Below are 22,596 nucleotides of genomic sequence, written 5' to 3'. Positions count from 1 at the left end.
ACGAGCGAAGCGCGGAGTCCGAGACGTCGGACGTACAAAAGAATGCGACGCGAGACTTCCTTACCTGCGACGAATTGAATCTTCGCGCCCGGAGAGAGGCGGTATACGACGCGTATGTGTCATGCGCGTTGCAAAATATCCGTTGCTGAAATATTGCCCCTCGCTCGCTCTCTCTCTCTCTCTCTATCTTTCTTTCCTTCCTTCTTCCTCTTTCACGCGGAAAATACGAAATAACGTCGTAGCGGTGCTTTTTGAGAAAAAGCGGCTACGAAGGCGGCGGCAGCTAAGGAGGAGAATGAGCGGGAAGTCGGGCTTTTCCCGTATTTATTAAAACCGTGCAGCAACGACGCTGCAGCACCGTCTACGCGAATTACTCTCCATTTCCTTCGACGTCGTCTACGAGGTTGCTTTTGTCGGACGTTAAGTATCTCCGAGCATAATTAATCATATTTCCCCGCTGCTTCGTCCCATTCCTCGCCGCCGAGGTCGCGATTACGAGGCCTATTTCCTTTCGCGGAGGGTGTTACCGCCGACGCCGCCGTCATCGCCGGCTGAATTTCTCACCGTTACTACGGATATAAGGGAAGCGGAAGGCGGAATCCGCGGAGACTGGCGATATTCGAGATTGTATCGGGAGAGTCGCATCGCCAGGAGGATACCGCATAGCACGGCACGCTCGCAATCCAACCAACTAACCAATCCCAACCGGTAGCCGACTTGTATAATCCAGTTACACCGCTTCAGGACCAGTTTTTCCAACTTTGATTATAAGAGGTCGCCCCGTGTATACGAGTTCTCTCTAGTACATGCTTCCCGTGAACGCGGCACGCGAGGAGAGTCACACCGGTCGTTCTTCCCCCCACCCCCCTCTCTCTCTCTCTCTTTCTCATTCTGACGCGGGCGCGCGTTTGCGTTTTATCCACCTGTCGTTTTCCGAGGAATTAATTCGGAGATCCGAATGAGACTCCTAATGAAACCTAATGAAACCCGCCAGAACTTCGAGCCTTGAACACGAGACGCCGAATTGTACGTGCTCGACGCCAGAACGGAGTCGCGGCGGAACGCGCGTCGGTTGCGATTTTCTTGTTGACGTATTCGCGTGTATGTGTGTGCACGCGGTGATTTTCAATACCGATCCGAGAATTCTTCGGCGAACTCGCTGATATTTAATTAGCGCTTAAAAACTGCAATTTCTCGAGAGAACAACGGAAGATTGACGTTTATGCGCGCTCTCGCGTGGAATATTAATGCGCGAGTTTGTATCATTAAAATGCGCGAAATTACGAATCTGAGCAGCTTTATGAATAGAGATACACGTCCGTGTTATTACAGCACTAAAACTGCGTAAGTGCCGCGCTTCATTGTCATGTATACGCTGGCAGGGGGAGGGAGAGAGAGAGAGAGAGAGAAGGAAAATGCAAGGAAACACGACTCTACACATCGCTGTAAAACTATATTGTTCGTGATACCCGATCTCTCTTCCTTTTCGCAATGTCGCACATTTCCTCTAGAAACAATAATTTACGATAATATAAATGTTTACGCTGGAATATGCACAGGCATAGGCGTACGATGCGGCATTCACGAATATACTAATGCATAACAGAGAGAGTTAATGCCTATTTTGAAATTTAATCTGATAATATAAAATTGCAGGGCCGACGGCGATGTGCGGTAGATGGATTCATTTGTAGTAATTAACCGAGTATAGAGAGTGATAAATTTGACATTTGAATATCTTTTCACATAATGAACTGAAAAATGACTTATAATTGCGTTGTTAATTAATTTCTACGGAATATGTACATTCATGCACAATCATTAAGGGACGACGTATCGACTGCATTATTGATAGGCATCGCCACATTTCGCGTATTCCAGTCTCGCGTACACAATATGTCCTAATTTAAACCGGAACGGAAGACCGAACGCAATTTTTACGAAAACGAAGACTGAACGTAAATGCTCGTCGTAATACGATCCCGATGAGATTCCGAGCGGGACTACATCGAGGATTCCGCATTATGCTCCGCCGACGGGATTCGAACGTTCCATCGATGTAATTATAACGAGACGTCCCGGCGAGAGAAACATGGTGAAAGAGACCTGCGCGCGGAAAGTTTCAAAAGCGACGAACGAGTCGCGAGATTTAAGGGCGGCGGCAGGTGAAAAGTAGTAACGAAACGAGTTACCCGATTTTCGCTAAAGCCCAGCTCATCCGCCGGCCGTGAGTTTTCGTTTAAAAGCTGCCCCGAAGGAAAGACCAACGCCCTGCCTACGTGTTTCCCTTCTTTCGCGGGAACTTTTAAATTCCTAGTTACGATACTCGGCAAAGGAGCGGCTACTGGCTGCTGCTGCCCCTCCCTCTCGGCTCTTCCGCTCGGTAGTTCATCTCCCCGTCGCAGTATCGCGCGAGAATCTCTCTTTCTCTCGTCTGGGATCTCGTGAGTGTAAAAACGAGGTACACCTCGTGCGGCAAATCGTGCGGACGAGAAATCCGGTTTCCCTTCCTCGCGAAGGCGGCTCTACCTGCGCGCCGTCGTCTTCGTCGTTTTCGTCTGCTCGCCTAATAGCGATAGATATAAACTGCGGATGTATGCCGACGAGGTGACTCTACGCGCCGACACGACGAAACGACGGCGGCAGCAGCTGCCGGGGCTCCGCCAAGCTTTAATAACGTTGACGTGGCGTTTGCGTCTGCCGAATATGCGCTAAGCCTTCAGGAGTACTAATACAGGGGGAGAGAGAGAGAGATAGAGAAAGCAAGCAGAATTCTCTGACTGACTGCCGTAAGATGCACGATACCGACTGGCGGAGCGAACGCACGATAATCCTCTGATTTAATTGTTGCTTAGTTTCTAATCCGCAGTGCGCGTTATTTAGAGCGGCGGGCCTTCCCGCGAGCCTGAGAACCGCCGGAGGACGCGCAAGATGTTCCCTCATTCTCGTCGCTTCGACGTATTTCTGGTAACTTTGTAAGTTCTATGGCTTAATGGTACGACGAGGTATTTAGCGAGCGACCCTCTCCTCCTCTCTCTTTCTCTCTTTTCAATTTTTTATTTCCTTTTTCTTATCGAGCTTCTTTCGCACTGCCGATCATCGACTTTGCAGGTTGTGCTCTTTGCAGACTGGAAACTTAATACCAATCGAAAGCGGGCTTGCGAGGGCAGCCGAGCGTGGTGAAAATAGAGCTCACTCAGGTTCGGTTCTTAAATTTCAAGAGGCTGAGGTCGACGTGCTTGTTACTTACAAAGCGACTCTCTATAACCCTTTCCTCGCTTCTTCCTTCCCGCCCTTTCTATCCATTCTTCTGTCTTTCTCCGTTCGAGCATGTTTCGCAGAAAATTCATCGATGTTGACCACCATCAAGTGCAACGCTGACCTCTTTATCTCCTTTCGCTATTACTCCTCGATCGCGAAGCGCGATACTCTCACTCGCCTTTTTGCCTTTCTCCCTGTCTCTCCCTCGACTCTTCTCATCGCGCTATAGCCGAGTATAGACTCCGACGGGAGTTATAGTTCGCGGAGCTCGCGCGCAGCATCTTCATAAGCGTGCAAAGTTTATTCCGGACAGCCGTCGTAGCTGGTGTCACGGCTAAATATAGCCGTCGATATTCCATTCAGACTCACGGCAAAAAAAGATGAATGAAACTTAAACGCGCCCCGTCGCGCTCATGTCGACTCCTCCACAATCCCGGCTTAATGCAGTGGAATGACCAGAAATTACGGACGCGTCGGATAACATTTTTACTCGCGCTGCAACGTTCGACGCTCGATGGACGTCGCAAAACTCCGAGGTAAACCAAGGAGAAACGAAGCGGACAGTGAACGCGAAAGTAGCGAATCGATGGGTCAACGATGTTTCCCGCGCGATAGAAAAGGAAAGAAAAGAAAGAGAAGGAAAATGATGGAACACCTTGATGCGTTAGACGAGCACTTGCGCGAAAATGATTTTCCCAGGTAATATTGTGTAAATAGTGCGAAACGTCGGCGAAACGCACGTTCCATCAACTGCGATGAGGCGCGAAACGGGTCGATTCCATTTGCCATTGTTTCCGGACCGATTTCCACGGGAAAAGAGAGAGTTTGCACTTATCCGTTCCGTATTCGCGCACGTTTGTATGCACGAAAGCTAAATTATTTTCTATAGGATTGAGAATATTCATGCTTGTCCGCATCCGTCCGATTCGTACCGGCGTCGCCGATATCATCCGCGACGACATTTTGTCGGAAAAGAATGCACTGACGTGTCAATTCAGTCGGATAAACACGCTTTCAGGCAACATTTGTCTTTTCAAGCATTGATTTACAATTCGTCTCATTCAGACAAAACGTGTGTACATAAATATAATTTTAATTTGAAATATGTATATAAGATTTTTTGCTTTAATTGCATTGTTAGACGCATTTGGAGACGTCGAGTGTTTATTTCCTGGCATTGATGTTCATATATGTCTACATGATATTTGTATTGAATCAAGACTAAATACAAAAACGCATAATAACAAACAAATGCTTTTAAGAAAGTAAACAAACGATAGCAAACAAAAGATAACAAAGATCGTTAGAATGCCTGTTGTGTTAGAGACAGTTTAAAACACATGAACGGAATATACGGAATATACATAACGAGAATATTACAAGAACTGAAATAAAAAGATAAATATATAAAAGAGTAACACACCCATATACAAAGAGCGCGTGAGGAAAAGAGAGGAAAGAATTAAAAGTTTCAAATGTCTCTCTAGAATGAAAAAAAAATGATTAGAAAAAATAAAAATGATTAATGAAATAGACTTCTATTGAATACAATTATCGCTCGTATCTTTTCATTTTTTGCCCTGAGTTTGCTTTGAATAAACGCGTTGCTAACAATGCGTTTTACATATTCTGTTATGAAATGTTCCAAACGATCACAATCTTTAGTTTTTCATTCTTTCCTTTCTTTTCATTTATTATTTCGACCAACGGTACCTGCCTTCCAAGGCGATGTCTAACACAAATATAATATAGTGGACATCGATTACAAGCTGGAGTATTCACAGATTATAAATACGGATCGGATGTGGAACAGATAAATACAAACGGACCTTAAACAATAAGAGAGAGAAGGGAGATAGAAAGGGTTCCTTGTCACACAAAGATCTCATTTTTCACGACAATTTAATCGGTTACCCAACTCGACCGCAACCGTTGTGTATCTTTGTCTCTATTTAGAATATAATCGAACGGAAGCGCAGTGTGACGCAACGCACCCGCACATTGCACGCTCTGAGATAAACGATACCACCGCGATGATTTCCGGTAACCCCGCTGAGTGCACCGAGGTCATAATAAGTGTCTTCTCGCAGTGGCGCTTGCGATCCGGCGCAACGGGGGCGTGCGCAACAAAACACCCGCCACCCTTTCACTCCCGTCTTGCCAGGTATAATTTATAAATTTGATAAATCGTTGCAAAATTGGAGGGCTGACTGAGGAAACATCGAAGCGACATTTAATCAACTCTCCTTATTAAAGGGAACTTTCAAGACGAAGTATCGAGAGACGGTACGCGAGGGAGTGTGTGTCTCTCGTGGGGCGATAATTTAGAAAATAGAATTAATAAGCGAAAGAAGTAACGAAGTGTACAGTTGACGTTATAAGATGTCACAATGAATAAATGTAATGAACGTGAAGCGCTTCCGCTTCATTGGATTCTCAAGAATTCTCATTCCCCAGTACATTCTTGACGAGTTCCTTCTATTATCATAATACAGAATGAAGCAAAAGTTGGCGTTATCTCTCTCTTTCACTCTTCTGCTCTTCCCCTTTCTCTCTCCATCTCTCTCTCTCTCTATCTTTCTTTCAACAGGTTCGGTCTTTGTCGTTCTTTTTTTGTTTTCTTTAAAAAACAACGACTAAGGCTTGCATTCAGACCGACAACAACAACGGCGAAATATTCCGGACCTTGTAACTCGTAATTAAAGCGTCACGATCGAAAAACTATTTACGCGCTGCCTCGGAATCCGAGAGAGCACCAGCATTACTAGAACGAAGAACGGTAAATTAAACGTGGCATGACGTACCATAAGTTGCTAATTCAAGCACCGGCGGACGAGAGTCTGGAAAGGCAATTTCGTTTCTCTCTCTCTCTACCTCCCTCCCTCCCTCCTACCCGTGTCTCGCAGTAGTCGCAGGTAATTAGAACTGCGAACGCAAGAGTGCATATTGCATGCACCCAAGGTTGTTACAGCCAAACTTCCCGTGACGACGCGAATTCGAATAAAACGTCAGTGTCATTTCGGCTTTAAGGCGGAAAAAAGTGATAATATCATCGGATACACAGTCGCGAATGAACATCGATGTCTCGTCGCGAAATGCGGTAAATTCGATTAATTATAATTCCGCGCGCCGCGTAGAACTATGACTGGGTCATTACGTCGGGGAAAATGGGCGGGATACGTTACGTTAAACGTGAAAAAAAGAGAGAGAAAGAGAGAGAGAGAGAGAGAGAGGAAGGCCCGTCGCGTCGAGTAACGAAGAGAAATTTACATGGACGACTGTCTCATTTGCAGCAATTTACAATTTTTCCCGATTATCGTCGCCAAAGATCTCACGTAACGGCAGTTAAAGTAATTTCCTTCCTTCTCGTCTGAATTATCTCGCTGTGTAAATAAAAGAGGAGGGAACGCGGAAACGGCCGCAGAAAACGATAAAGTGCCTGAGATGCAACGTGAGTGCGCGCGGGAACACTCGTAACTATAATAACTATAAGCGATAATAACTAACCCTTGCGTTGTTCATAAATTCGCTTCGCGGGCAGGGAAATTTGCACGCACGACTATCGGACTACGGTTCGGAGCGAAAATTTACGCGATTTTATTGTTATCGTTGCTTTTTATCTTGGCCAGTTATATTTGCTTCCAACCATGTATTATGCGCACGCGTACCTTCATGATTTTAGCGGCGCTAATTAAAACGAATGATCGTCCTTCGGCTGGCAATTCCATGACCATTAGAGGTCATTGTGCGATGGTGGGGTGGCTTTTTCATTTCCCACCGCCACGTCGCGGTGTCGACATATGATCGGGCAAATATTGAAACTATTGGCCGATGAATAAACTCGATAAATAAATTCCCCGTGAGATGACCGATTGATTGAGTTCTAAAACCAAAAAATCACGTCAGAGATCCGATAATAATTTATAACCTCACGATTGGCAGAATTAAATCCGTATTATCTAATAACACGATAATTGTATCAATGAAACGAATGAAATGAATATTATATTTACATTACATGCAATCAGAAATATACAAGACATTTCAATTAAAGATTCAAAGTCGCACGCGATACCGGCACGGATAAGAGAAGGAGAAATTGACTGCAAAAGGCGGGGACTTTTTGCAACGCGCCTCTTCGTCGTTTATAGGTTCTTAGTACGCCGACAAAGTCAATTTCGCGCTTTTTGCATGGGAAACACGATCCCGTCGTTTTCAGCTTCATAGGTACGCTAATGAAGACTAACGACAAGCGTTAAAGTATCGATTCCCTATATATTCCCCGTTGATAACGAATTTATATCGGGTATTACGGATACACACCTGGATCACGCTCATAAAACGATGGCAAGAATAGATGTTACAAACGGTTAAATGCATTATCGCTGCATACCGTCGAGTGCATAGTATTCAATATACTCACTCGCCCGACTCAATAGAAAGTCCAAACGAGATTTCGGAACTGAATTCCCAAACGTTATCGATGACATCGATAATGTACCCAATTTCTAATATTTGAGTAACTCGGAGTTATAGTCATCAAACCGTCGCGTACCAATGGAATATTTCCTCTCTATTCCGATGAAATATTAAGAATTACTGCGGGTTCAATGTTAGCAGCAGTCACATAACCGGCCGATTGGCTGGTGAAAAAGAAAGGCTAGCTTCGCGAATTGGCGACTCGCGATCTCGCCTACGAACGCGGATACGCTTCGAGATTCGTAGATAAGTCGAAGGATGAAGCTCGGTTGCAGCTAGCCTGGGACCGGACGCGTGCTCAGAAAATCGGCATGCAAATCACTCCTCTGTCCACGCGTGTCACGAGCCTCGTCCATCATGAGCGACTGACGGTCGGCTGGCGGGGACGATTTTCGAATGCAAATGTATTTCGCCCGCAATCGGACGTCAGCATCGCTTACGAGCAGTCATTTCTGACGGACGGTCAGGCTGGTTTCTAAACTCTCCGCACGGACGCAACCGCTGAATCCAGCCAATTAGAACGGATTCGACGCTAATGGTCGCGACATGAATTACTGTCGCATCGGGAGCCGAGGGCTCCTAATGTGCGCCGCGATTGCTGCGGCGCCAAAATTATCCCTATCAATTTGTCGTTCGCGCGCGAGGATCGCCGGCGATTGTTCATACATCTCCGATTACCAGAAATACCAGTAAAACAAGCAGAATCGTGTATAGCACGTACATACAGACATATGTATGTATGTATGCGCGTGCATACTCGACGCGACATTAAAACACGATGATCGCCGACTCGTTCGCCGTAAATTTTCGCGGGAATCGCTGGGAATCAATGCGGTTAACTGAATAAACTAGATGCGACGGCGCGTCGAGTGTTAATCGCCAACTCGAACGCAAAGTTCACTGTCACACGCGTTTTTCTCGCGTTATTATCCGCTTTGATTGTTCGCAACCGAAGCGCAGATATTCGCGTGCGCGAAACTCACGATTAATTATTTATCGTGGCGCTTCGACAATTTCGGAATGCGTATCTATCTAAGTGTTTAACGGCCTCATTCTTGCATACGCATACACCATTGCGCTTCGTCAATCGCGCGATGAAACGTAACGCCTTCGGTATTCGAGGTATGCCGGTGCTTCTTTAACAACGACGACTGCAATCGGATATCCAGAAAACCTGGGACGACGAAGTATCGTTTACACGATCGAGTTATAACGTCAACGTCATCACGACAACGGTGAGTATTTAGCGTGTTTGACAAAATAACGGTATACAACAAATAATATATCATATCACTGTTATTAACACAATGTAATGCGACGTCGATATCAACTTTTCGACCGCACACTTAGGAAAAAGGTCGCTTGCAAATTATGGTCATATTGACCCAATGCGATTTACTAAATTCCATATCTGGAAAACTATGAAAGACAAAAAGTTGGCAAAATTCTAGAATAAAATGTAACTCTTCTACTTTGATGTTTGATCATGCTTGATCGTAAAAAGCCAAGTTTTAAGTTACTGAAAGAATTTCAAATTTAAACAGTAGTCTCCACGAATAGTAATGTTTTGCTTAAGATATCATAACTTTTTCACTTTTTATTATTTTGATCTGCAATCGTAGAGCAATGAAGTTAATAGATAGTTCTAACAGAAAAGGATATGACTTTAGTGCGTGTTCGAAAAACATATCTTTTTTGGGCCACTAAAATCATAATATTTCGAGGATATGTCGAAAACAGATGTTTTTTTTATAGAAGAAAATTATTTTTCCTGTGAAAATATCAAAAATAGTCTATTTTTTACGTGCAAAATGGCAACACACCTTGTTAAAAAAATAATAATAATAAGTTTTTTAGGATCAAGCCTTTACAGGACACGCTCGCGTAGATAACACTAAACATCTGACTGTAATATAATACTATTATTTACCTTAAAAAAAAAAAAAAAAAACGCGTAATCACAACAGTTATTTACGTACAAATTTTCAGCAATATAAGTCTAAATGAGCGTTACAAACACGCATTAATCAGCTTATCAGATCTGCATTACGCTTAATGGACAGGACTCTAACGATTTTTCGAGAGTGGGGAGAACTCATAGATCATGTATTTCTCTTCGCTATAGTTCTTCAAATACAACTTATCGAATTTATTCGATCCATAGTGCGGTCGAAGGGTCATATGTGTATCGCAGTTCAATTATTTTCTCGTTCCTGTCTTGCTTTTTGTCACGTATCCGTATTAATTATAAGATTCTATCGTCAACTTATACCGCCTTCAAAAGTTCTACAATGCTAAACAGCGAATGAAAAATATGTTTTGAGATAAAACGAGTACAAGAATATATACTCTAGAAAAATAATAATTTTTCTTATGTTATTTGGGAAGAAGAGCGATTTACGTTGCGGGTTCTTCATTTTTGTAAGGTAACCGCGTCTATCGCAGGTCTTGGCTACACGTGGCTACGTTACTGTCCAATTCCACGTGAAGTCACGAGAGCACGTTACACGTCACGGAATGAATCACACGAGAACGTTGCCGTCGTCCCTCTGGCCTTCTTCGTTCGCCACAGGTATGGGAGAAGCCCGCAGTCGTTCTCGCGACACTCGGCGCGATAAGGAGGGAGAGAGAGAGAGAGAGAGAGAGAGAGAAAGGACAAAAAGGACCAGGAGCGGAAATAGCGACAAAACGGATGGGTGAAAAAAATAAGTATGCCGAGGCGCGACCCGAAGCTCCCAACTAAATTCTCGACGATCGGGCCTTTCCTTTTTCCGTTGTTTGCTTCGAGCGAGACTGCGAAAACTTGCGAGCTACTTTGGCGCATTTTTAGTTTCCTCGCGCACAGGTGCTCGTGTTCCCGAATGACGGCAAGAACGAGAAGAAGAAAAAAATCCATCTCTCTCTCTTTTCCTCTCCTTTTTTCGCCTGCTCAAGTTTTCGCTCGAGTACTTTGTTTTCCGGACGGACGAGCTCGCTCGCTCGTCCGTCGCGTCATTCGGGACGTCGGCGACTAAACTCGCTGTAATTGAAAGAGATAGCGCGATCTATCTTCCTCGTAAAAAATCAATCTTAACGACCCCGAGGAGGGTACGCGTTTCCTCGAGACAGTAGGAACCCGGCTTATAAATCATTCGCACGCCTGTAACATTTTCCGCCATAGGTGGGTGAGATAGGCGGGCAGGTAAATTCCATTACGGCCGAGTTCGTCGGAGATCTCGTAAACTTTTGCCGCATATAAAACTTGACGGATGCCATTTTTCCCTGTCGCACATTACCGACGGCCGCGGCCGGCTGAAGATCCTCGTACGTTCGTCGAAAGATATATTTACCGTGGTGCATATTCGCAAGTGTGTGTTGCGGCCGCTCACGTACTTTTTCCGCGAGTGTTTCGCGGCCGTTCCGGACAAATCGATCGCATATGGGATAATTTTCTACATGCTGCCGGGAAAAGGGCATGGGGAAAGAATGCGTGGCACACGGTTAACGCGTTTACGACATCGTTTTTCAAACACCATCGCAGATAAGCTATCGATATTTGCCGCTGCTTATCTGGTGAGATTACACGGTATTCAAGGCGAGGAACGTTTATAGAGTAGCGGTTATCGAGAGCGGTCAGTTTGTAACCCCATGAAAAGCCGTATGTTGTACAATTTGAGAACAACTGGAATAGACCGGAGCAGGCAGGAGCACCCGTGGGGCCTTGCGACGACTGGAGGCGGCCCTGCGGTCGAGAAGTCTATCGTTCGCAGCTACACGTTCCGCCACAGCGTTTCTCAAACGCGTTTCTCAAACTCGGCCGCGCATTCCGCGTCTCACGACAAATGCCCCGGTAATACTGAACATATATTTAGCGCCGATCATCACAGTCTGAATCGAACTTTAACATGACTGATAGAATCATTGCGTCCGCGCGACGACACGATCGCTCTCTCGAGGGATTAGATTAGATTAGAGTTAGAACTCATTGTCCGCGTCAGAGGAGCTATGTTGGGCGCTGACGAATCGAGGTAACTAAATATAGCATCGACGAGAGGTAAAAATATCGGTAAATTTTAATCGGGCGATTTAATGCATAATTACGCATTATAATAGGCGGCAATATACACGCGTGATCTATTTTACGCGCGAGTGAAAGAACACCCGCTAACTTACTTATCCGATCGACTTACTTCCAAAGAAAAAAAACTCGATAACAAAAAAATTACTCTAAAAACAAGATTGAAAGGATTATTTCAACAGCAAAGTTTCGCTCCCGCAAAGCGTTACATGTATAATTTCAATCGAAATTACGGGGCCGCCACCAAGAGTCAACAACCGTCCCCGGTTGTACTACAACGCTGGGAGAACTAAACATTTCGCGAGTGCCGTAATACGTTGGCATTAATTTCGCAATCTCACTATGTCAAGAGCGAAGCGACGCGACGGTTCTCCTAGGACGAGTATTTAAGCCGCTCTTATGTCGCGCGCGCGTGTCTGCTAGAGAGAAGCTAAAGGTACGGCTTCATTTGAGAGTATTTTGTGACGGTTTCTTGCACGCGGATATATGTTTACGTTGAAATAAAATACATTCACACTGAGCGCCACTGACGAATAGCTGTGTACAACCGTAAGTCGCTGTCGACAGTTGGCTCGTGCGATTTTTACCGGCAAATAAACGTACGAAGCAAGCTCTCGGGGCAAGAGTGGATTAAGCTCATAATTCGTGAGGTCCCGCTTCGCGTATGCATAAATATCAAGTCGTATTTAAAGTGAATTCATAATTCATAGGGTTTTTCGTGTTCCCGGGGCGGACCTTTACGCGTGTTATCGCGAATCGGCTACACCGGCGTCACTTGCGTCCGACTTTGGTTAATTAAATCTCCCCTTTCTGTCCACGGACGAGATGCCTAATCTAGAATGGAATCGCTCAGTTAAACTTATTTCACCCGAATTGTCTGGTTGTACAACCGGGTGTCTCCCAGTCCATTCTCGCGCTGATCGACTTCCTATAGTTTGAGAGAGAGAGAGAGAGAGAGAGAGAGAGAGAGAGAGAGAGAGAGAGAGAGAGCCGCTGGTTTAGCTGTTCGTTGAGAGACACTGTCTTACACACGCTGCACCTACAACAAACGGCCGGCGACCCCAGGCGCTCTTTGTCCTCTCGGCTCCTCTCCACCCCTCCCCAGCCGTTCAGGCCAGCAGCCCCTCTCTCTCTTTCTCTTTTCTGCCTTTGTCCCGTCTCACTCTCACTATTTCTTCCAGCGATCGTGCGCCGGTACCTTCGACTCGTTCGACGGTACGAGCCGAGATTCCCGACTAAAGACGCATTCAGATCGACTATTTCAGAAAAGAGAGCTCGACCCACCGCTTCCGCACAGTGAATTCCTTAACACCACAAAAGCCTGAAGAGCGGTCGTCCTTCTCGTATGTTTTCCATTTCGACTCACTCTTTATCGACCTCTTATTATTCAACGTATCGTCAACAACTGATTACTTCGGACAAAACGATCTTCAAGTAACTATATCTTTCAAACGAACATAATAATATCTCTCTCTTCCTCTCTTCCTCTCTCTCTCTCTGACATTAGATAACGACGCCAGCACGACGACTGGAACGTCCCGATATCCCCGATACCTAAAATGATGCGCCCGATACTTGAATCGTATTTCGACGCGCAAACGTGAGTCGAAAGGAAACACGAATATTTCGAACCCACGATGCACTCGGGAACCTAGTCGAAGAGGGAACGAGGGGAGTGATAGAAAGAGAGATGGAGAATTCGCCATAGGCAAGTGAAATATATTCGAGAGAGTGAATTCGCGCACATTCGGCGAAGGCAGTTAATAACCTAGGCGTCCTGTTCGGGCCGAGCCGCACGACCAGCGGATAGGATAGATGTACGGTACGGTTAAAGCGCTTAATTGAATTTTCCGACTGACGTTCGGTGATTCCGGTTAACTACCTGAAACTAAAATACCAACCGCGAACAAGGCCGCGGCGGCGCCGACTTGTTACGCGCAACACCGTTACGCCAGCAACGGCGGCGGCGAGTATCTCGATTCGAGAGATTGTCGATGATTCAACGCGGGACATGACTAACCATCTCGTGCTGTTTCATCGACGAGAGGGGAACGCAGAAACCGAACCCGTTAAATTCGCAGGATATTTCGCGGAACAATCGCGCGGATTTCGGTCGAGAACTCGCCCTCGTTCCGTTCCCTCCCTAACTCTCTCCATCCCGTTGCTCGCCGCTCTCATTCCTGGCCAGCCAATTAAATCACCATATCCGCGCATTAAATCCAGGCTGAAGCCCTGTAAGGAATCTTTAAGCCGCTAATCCGCGGACGTATTTAACCAAGACTCGACGAATGGTGCAATTTAGCGGTTGTCCGCCTCCGAGAAAGAGTGAGAAAGGAAGAGTGAGAGGAGGATTTCCGCACCGTTCAAATCTGCCGACCACGGACTGTGCAGGAAAGTAATCGACGAGTGGACGCCGCGTTAACCCGCGAAACTTTCCGCTTGCCGGCTGACACCGCATTTACCGTGTCGGGGATCGAGTCGGTGGAGCAATAATTTCCTAACTGACGCAAACACCGGGCCTGATGAGTCCAGCGGTGACGCGGTAAAACGCGAGTTCCGCAGAACAAAAGTCATCTTATTACTCTGATAAATTGTACACGGAGCGCGACATCCCGAGTCGAAATTTTAGTCTTACATTAAGTCTATTTAGTTCTACATTAAGTCCTCAGGTGGAGGAAATAGAAATAACTTTCCATTTGTAGCATCAAAGGAACGCTAAAATAATGTTCCTTGTATGCTACAAAGGGCATTCAGACTTCTCAGGGGGAAATTTTCAATTCTACATTGAGTCTCCAATCGGACAAAACGGAAGTAACTTCCCATTTGGTACCAAAGGAAGTGCGATAGAAGAATTAACGTAGAACTGAATTTTGAAACTGAACTAAATAGATTTAACGTAGAACTGAAATTTCGACTCGACAATCGGACGGTGTCTCTCGATTGTTACAATCTCAAAACATATATCGCTATCACGGTGAAAGCTCATCGACGACATCGCAATCCTGACTACAGAGAGAACAACGTCCCGCCCGCATTTCAATTACCCCCTCGCAACAATGGCGAAAGAAGGGCGACAGATATGAATACTATTTCCGACACGCGAATCCATCTTCGCGCGAGAATCCCATCTAGCGCCATTCCCGAAGTCAGCCCGAACTTCCAACCGCCGTGTGATTTCTATGTTCCCGAGATTCACGGAGTAAGCGACTTTGGTGGTGCCCTAAAATATGACCGAGTCCGCGGGAGATCGGTCGAAAAGTACCTACCATCCCTCTCCGCACCGCCGCGGCGCCGTTCTCTATCTCTTTCGTCGCTTCCCTCTTCCGGTCGACACCGCCCGTCCGCTCGGACGACTGCGGGGCTAACGTAATTCTACAATCGGCCGAGCGTTTCCCCGTTGTTTGCATAATCCCCGTTGGATTGTACACTTGTTTACGTCTCTCACATGCCGACGTTCACAATTTCCAGCAACTCGCCCATGACGGATAAGTACGCGACGCGTAGGGATTTTTGACATTTTTTTTTTTTACGACACCCTCGACAGCTCAGTCTCAAAAGCTGTGACGTGGGAGGTAAAACGATGAAGAAAGAAAGAGAGGAGCCCGAATACGCGTATATAAAATTCCAGAAAGCGGATTATAAAAACGGCGTAATGCAAGCGTTCTTTGTGACGTCACCTGAATAATAATAATAAACAGGCGACCTCACCCTTTGCTAACGTCGTATACCGTGAACTAAACACGAACACGCGCGCACGCTTATCTTTGTAACTCGCCCCGACGTAAAGGGCAAAAATCTCTTTTACTCGTGTCACGATTTTTTTTTCTTCTTTCAAGCGAATCGTTTCCATCGCGATGGAACAATACACCGCCGTCGTTTCGAAGTCGCGCAATATGTTACACGGGCGCGCTCGGTGCTTACGCTCGGCGTACGACGCCCCGAGTACGAATCGATGTGATTTATTGGCTACGTTGTTGCAATAAAAGATTGCTCTCGACGGATATTCAGATGAAGAGTAACGTCGCTGTCTCGACGGAGGGGTGACTCTTCCGAGAGAGAATCCGTGGAATCCATTGCGAGAAGCACGCTCCGAAATTACGCGGCGTTGGCGTTTATTAAAGATTAAGCCGGCGGAGTGAGGGCCCCCGGTCGACAGTTTCTCTCGCTCGAGACGCTCGAATCCTTATGCAAAACGTCGCTCTGGGCCTGATTGGCTGAATGAAGACGTTCGGATGGATCTCGCGTCAATTAACACTGATAAAAGTAACAGCGATCCGAGACGATAGCGCGAACACCAACGCGGTCGCACGCATCGCTCTCAATTCGCTCGTCGAGAGCCTTCGCAAGAAGTCCGGAGCATCGCGATAAATTACGAGTGCGCGACGGGAACCATTTGATCGATAAAGGGCGACGCGAGGACAATCGACAGGGATGAATCGACGGTAATCGTTTAGCGTGGATCGAGCGATTTCAGCAGCGTTGACCTGCTCGACGACCATCTCTCGCCTTCTCGCTCGCTCTCTCTTTCTCTCTTTTGTTCCGGACGTTAATTTTATACAGTACGATAGCGCCGCGATAAATAGACGATGTCACGATCTGTCTCAACACGTCACACCATTACCGCAAAAAATTGCAGACGAAACGTGCGCGGCTGATATACAGAATGCCCTGGATTTGCGAAGTCACCTCTTCGCGATCGATTTTGCTTTAACGAGAGCGTTACGCGCAGGATCCATAATTCATTCTTATATTTGGAATAATAAAAAATAAAGTTGTATTTAAAGAGCAGGAATTCAGAAGGTTCTAAAATGGAAGCAGCCGATAAAATCTCATTTGCTCTTTTATTCCGAAACGACTTCGCCCCAATTAATTGAGAAGAGATCTAATATAAAAAATACGACGAATGATAAATCATTCCTCTCAATCCGTGGACGACAAGTAACAGCCTTTCCCGAATCTGACGAGTCCACGTGTGAAAGACCGTTCGCAAAATCCGGCCGAGCCGAAAGAACAGCCCCGTGCTCTTTGTGCTTTCCGGTAGGCCGCCGCCGCAAATCGGAGTCACGCGTGAAGACAAAGACAACCGGTATACCTTACGGTGGGATTACGAATACGTAACCGGGAACACACGGGGCCAATAAAACTGTGACGGTACACAAGATCCGGGGTCCCGGGAACCCTCCTTCGTAGTTACTCTTCGCCCGTTACCCCTCACGCGCGCGATACCAAATCGTTTACGACGCTCCTCGACGACCCCGAGGAAAGAAGCGCCGTTTTGCCGTCGTTTTTACGGACCGGCACGTCCTAACTTTCGTCCAATTACCAATTTTGCCAATCGTCTCGCCAAAATTTCCGCCTGGCAGCTACGCGCGCACGTCACGTCGTGTCTGACGATCCGAATCGCTGGCCGAATCGGCGCGACTTGCAGTACAGTAAGAGATCGATAATGTTCGCATTCTCATTACTTCACGCCGCCATCATGCGCCTCTCGTGGCCCTCGGCCCCTTAACCTTTTGCGTCGCGCGTGTCCCTCGGAAAAAATCCTCCCTGGAGGAGAGACGCAACTTGGAGACGGCGTTTTAAGCGCTCCTATCTCGTCGGAAATAGCTCGAGAATGGCGACTTCGAATACTCCTGGCGTAAGAATGTTTTCGCTAAGATTGTTTGTCCTTTGTGCGCGCTGGGTTTTTCAAGCACTGTTTCAACAATACGACTTTGACGCGGAGGCAAAGGGACGCGCGCAAAATCCTTCGGGAAATTACACGACCAACAGAAGCAGTCGTTACGTCATTATTAGATAAAGTTATACGAAAGTCGCGAGTTCTGTCAGTACAAATACCAAGACCCGAAGACACTGTGCACCGTATCTATCTATTCGCTGCTTTTATCCATCAGAAACGCGGAAGTACATCGATCCACGGGGCCACTGATTGACTTTCATAAACATAAATTATAAATTAACGTGATGGTTCGTGGGAGAGAGGAAGAACCGGACCTTACCATACGATTCCGATGATTAATTCATGATTATCAAACGTCTGGAGACCGAATCTCGAGCATCCGTGACGCGATTCGTTATCGACATAGACCAATAAAAGCTAAGAGAATGTTTTACACGAGAGTCGCGTGTCTTACATGCGTTGTAATTCACAATGTTTTCGCGGCTCACATCAATATGCCATCCTCCACCGACAAACATTGTGCGCATTAGGCGTGTCAGCTAAACCAATTTCGCGTGCGAGAATTTCGCAAGTGAAGAGACATACACGCACGCACGCACGCACGCACGCACGCACGCACGCACACACATATCGTGAATCGTTGCTCCCATAGTTGCTTCCCCTCGCGATACACACCGCGATAAGTCGTATCTTGCGTCACCTGGAAGACGGTAACCGATCTCGTTCGTTCGTTCGAGAGAGAGAAAGATACGAATCCGACCCGACGCAGCGTCAGCGCGTCATCGAGAAGGGCCCTTTCCATGTATAAACCCTTTGTGCTCGTTTCCTTCTTATGGGCAAACACGCGGCATCAGTCGACGAATTTCTCTTTCCCAATTCCCGTTCGAGTTCATCGGTCGTCTGTCAAGTCTAATGCTTTCGTTCAGCCCGATAACGCTGGATTTTCGAGGCCCAACGTCGTTATCTAACCGCTCCTGTACTTCCGGCGTAAATTTTTGTTTCTAAATTATATCTTCCTGTGAATAATCTTCAAACGAAGCTCACAAAACTTCCATCTTTCATGAATTGAGTAATTTCCCGGATTTTTTGTTTACTGCGTATTCTTTTGTTGTGAAAACTATATACGTTTTGTCATGAGATGGCGCTTTTTAATTATATTCGAGGTTCACTTTTTAAACGACGCTATGAGAGCTACTCGTAAAAGGTATAAATGGTTTTCACGTCTACGTTTGTACTGGAATATAATTGAAAAGGATCGTACGATTGCCCGATGTAAAAGAGGAGACGTGGCCATTATACGACGGCTATGCCGGGAAAATTTAGTTCACGATATAGAAAATAATTTAAAACATAATTCTCTCTCTCAATATATCATGTAGACTATCTGAAATACACTTACGCATTGTACAAAATGAATGCAAAGTTTCTTTTGTAACGTTGAATATTTCTATTCATCGAACAACGAACGTATGTATGATTCGTAAGGAAATATAATAAATTAAGGCATTATGTATTACGCAATTCGAGAGCATTCGCAATTGTCACATTTCTCACGATAAAAGCGACGCGAAAAGCGATATGAATACTGATTCGGCATTTTCTGCGACATTTCTCGTGGCAAACAGGTTAACTATCCGAATTCGGGGTCAAAATTAGTGACTGTCCCTGGGCGTTCATCGATCGTTTTCGCAGAATCGTGACAGGAAAGTTTTTCACAAACCTACATTTCCGGTGTCACGTGCGACCGAAACAACGTTACTCGCTCGAGTGCATTTTCTTTGAGTGCAAATCGCCTGGCGGGCTACCGAATTTTTTTCTTTTTTCGGAAACTTTCTACCCGGCTTGCGCCAGCGCAACTTCATTTTTCCCGCAATTTCGCTGTCATTCCGTCACTGCGTCTACGTCGTTTACATCGCGAATCGCGTGCCTCGCTTAAAAAAATCGCGAGTTGCTTCGAAAAGAAATAAAAAATAAACATCGGCGCGCACAATGGAATCGTGGCTAATGGTCGCTTAATAAATTTATTATCATCGGAAACTATTTCAAATATGGGCACAGTTGGAAAATTATCTGGGTTAAAAGCGCATCGTGCGCGATTACGTAACGTTGCAAAGAACCATTAACCGTATGCGGAAACTGCAGCTTTCGCGATCGACCATATGCGATCGCTCGAAGGCACAGGTCGCGGTAACTGATATACCCAAGCTATCACGAAATCTCGTTGAGTCAAGTAATATACCGACTAAATTTATAATCGGTAAAGTTTTTCGGAGTCATTTAAGTTTGTTGGAAAATGATGTAGAACATGCACATTTTAGTCTGTGCTTTCTCGGTTATATAAATATATAATAAAAGGCTTTCGAATCTATCCGAAATATTCATATAAACATTTGCGACGAGAACATAGAGATGAATTAACAAAAAAAAAAGGGAAAAGTCGGAAAAGAATAATTAGACGTGTAGCTAATTTTTGTAATGCATTTTGCATTAAATACTTGATTCAAATGTAACATCAATCTTACTCTAGAATGATAATTATCCACCGTTAATATTACTCCGTTCTATGATCGGGTTAATTCATCTTTGTGCAGTCCGATTTTAGTTCAAATATTGATAAGGATACTCCGGATAAGTATCATACATGATATATACACTAGTGTTTCGATTATCCAACCCTGTTATTTGACATTCCTGTTCGTCCGATATATTTACATGGGAAAAACATGCGAGAGCTACCATTTTCTTATTTTGTAAATAATTTATGTTGACATCATATCGAATATTTCCACGGACCAATAAAGTATTATTATTATATACATTCACGTACCTATAACTAAATAAAAAAATGTATGCGTATCATATTAAAAAATAAACCGATCTTTCTTTCTTTCTCTCTCTCTCTCTTTAAAAAGAACTAAAAGAATTGGTCGTTATGGAAAATTTCTCTTATAACGCAAAGATACTGTATTGATAAACCAGATTTCGATCTAAATTCTCGTTCAATTCATGTCACTTCGCATTTCTGTATGATAACCGACGTTTTCATTTATCCGAACATCTGTCGATCACGTTTAGGTCGAATAATCGGAACTCTAGTGTGTTTCCAAAATCTATGGTCGATAGTGTCAATGATTACATGCGTTGTCGCAACCGATGGTGTCCATATGCTACGCATTCCTTTCGAAATTTGAAACTGTCGACCAGCTTAGAGATATATTTCGCATTTGTAAGCCTTGGTCTAACCAAAGGGACTATACTTGAGTCGAATTTCCATTGGCATTTAAAAAGAAATTCTGCAGAACTTGAAGAATCAGCAGAGAATTTCGGGATATAATATTATACAAGATTATTGTTCTACCTTGATATTACGAGTGTTTACTTATTGCTTTTCTCGCTATTTTGAAGCTTAAGTATTAATATAACATACGTACAATATATGTTATGTATTCTTCATTCATAATATTTATTTACTCTATATTCATACATTATTTGTTTTTGTGCATCAATGTTGAAAATCTCAATTTGAAAATTTGAAAGAAACGAAATAAACATATAAGGTCAAAGATTAGGTAGTTGTGTCTAACAATGCGCAAACGGAGACAAATTTCAATTCGGTACATACAAGATGAAAGATATGGAAAAAAGACTTAAATAGGAGTCACAGAAGTCGTAAAAGCATTTGTAGACACAAAACAAAAGAAATACGAATACGTAGTAAATTCTATAAATTCGACTCAGGCACAAGCAGCTTTGTGCGTTTCCACCATCTCGACCGATCCGTAGGTAGGTAGGCTCGTTCCAACAAACCGTGGCCTGAGGCCCAAGCATAAAAACCTTCCTCCCTCACCCTCTCCCATCGTCCCCTCCACTTTCGACCCGAAGCCGGTGCACTAACACGCGAGCGCATAGCGCTCACGCATGCGCAGTAATCTCAAATTTAAACACCGACGAACACGGACACCTCGTCGACGAACGCACGTAACCTCGAGAAAGATATCTTCCACTCACCGAGAGTTCCGTAGAGCAGCACGCAGGTTACGAAGAACGTCAGCCGGAGAAGCGGTCGGGGCCTCGCCCCGGCCCGTGCAGCACATTCTCCCATCATCGTCGACGGTCCCCGACGACGATAACGACGACGATCGCCGTACCTCCTCCCCTACCTGCTCTCTCTTCTTATGGCGATTCTGGTCTCCACAAACCGCTTCTTCTCGGGTCAGCGCGCGCGAACCACGCTGTGTACGCGTACCGTCTCCTTCCTCCTCTCTGCCGCGTCGACGTTTCACTCGCGTCTCACGATCAGTTTCAACGGTCACTATACACCACCTGCACCTCTCATCCTGTCCCGATCTGCCGATCTCACGCGAAGAAGCGAATCAGAACGCCGCACGACACGCTCGCGTATGAATCGTATTCGCCGACGACGCGCGCCGATTCTTCACGTCGGAACGTCCGCGGGAAAGATCGGAACGATATCTCAAGACCGACGCCGTGCAAACGCGACTACCAGACTGAACGCCACAGAAACACGAAACGTTCGCTTTGCCCTACCCGCTCGCTCGCTCGCTCGCTCACTCACTCGCTTGCCGCGCGTCCTTCCCCCACGCTCTCCAGTGCCACTCTGTCCGCGTCGTGCCGCAGGCCGCGCCACCAACCCCTCACCGGCGTACAAACACTGATGTTCCCCACCACATCGCTGCTACTTGTTGATCTTGGCTCAGGGACGAACGAACGCACGGCGCACCCGCGTCTCGTTCTTGACCTGGGAAAGGAAACGTGTCCATCATATTTTTGCACCGAACTAGGTTAGATGGGGATGTGTCTTCGTGATTTTCCAGGCGCTCACGACGGTGTGATAAGAATAAATTACGAAGAGAAATTGCGTTTTATCGTCTTAAATGAGCGACGAATGCAGCGGGAGTGAGAAAATTATTTCCTGTGAAAATATTTACATGTTTAGGAAGATGGAACTAACACAGATGGTGATTAATTTTAAAAGTATATGTAATATTCGTAATATTACTCATTTCGATATTAATAATCACTATTTTCATAATGGGTGATTCACTTGTGCGATAAACGCTATCGTGGATAACAATTATAATATATTATCGTATTTGTC

At 45.4% G+C, this 22,596-nt stretch overlaps 1 protein-coding gene across 3 annotated transcripts in view; it reads right to left on the bottom strand.

Moving 5' to 3' along the window:
- The window catches only part of LOC106741764 (DE-cadherin), a 156,497-nt gene extending 134,428 nt beyond the window's left edge, over window positions 1–22,069 (bottom strand). For all 3 annotated transcript variants that reach the window (XM_014614068.1, XM_014614069.1, XM_014614070.1), the window contains exon 1: window positions 21,486–22,069. In XM_014614068.1, coding sequence (XP_014469554.1) covers window positions 21,486–21,582 — 97 coding nt within the window. In that variant the 5' untranslated portion in view covers window positions 21,583–22,069. The remainder of the gene's footprint in view (window positions 1–21,485) is intronic.
- Between the last annotated feature and the right edge of the window lie 527 nt (window positions 22,070–22,596).

The sequence above is a fragment of the Dinoponera quadriceps genome, unplaced genomic scaffold, assembly GCF_001313825.1.
Source record: "Dinoponera quadriceps isolate SergipeBrazil2010 unplaced genomic scaffold, ASM131382v1 scaffold587, whole genome shotgun sequence".
Lineage (NCBI taxonomy): Eukaryota > Metazoa > Arthropoda > Insecta > Hymenoptera > Formicidae > Dinoponera > Dinoponera quadriceps.
This window is presented reverse-complemented; position numbering and strand designations above follow the sequence as displayed.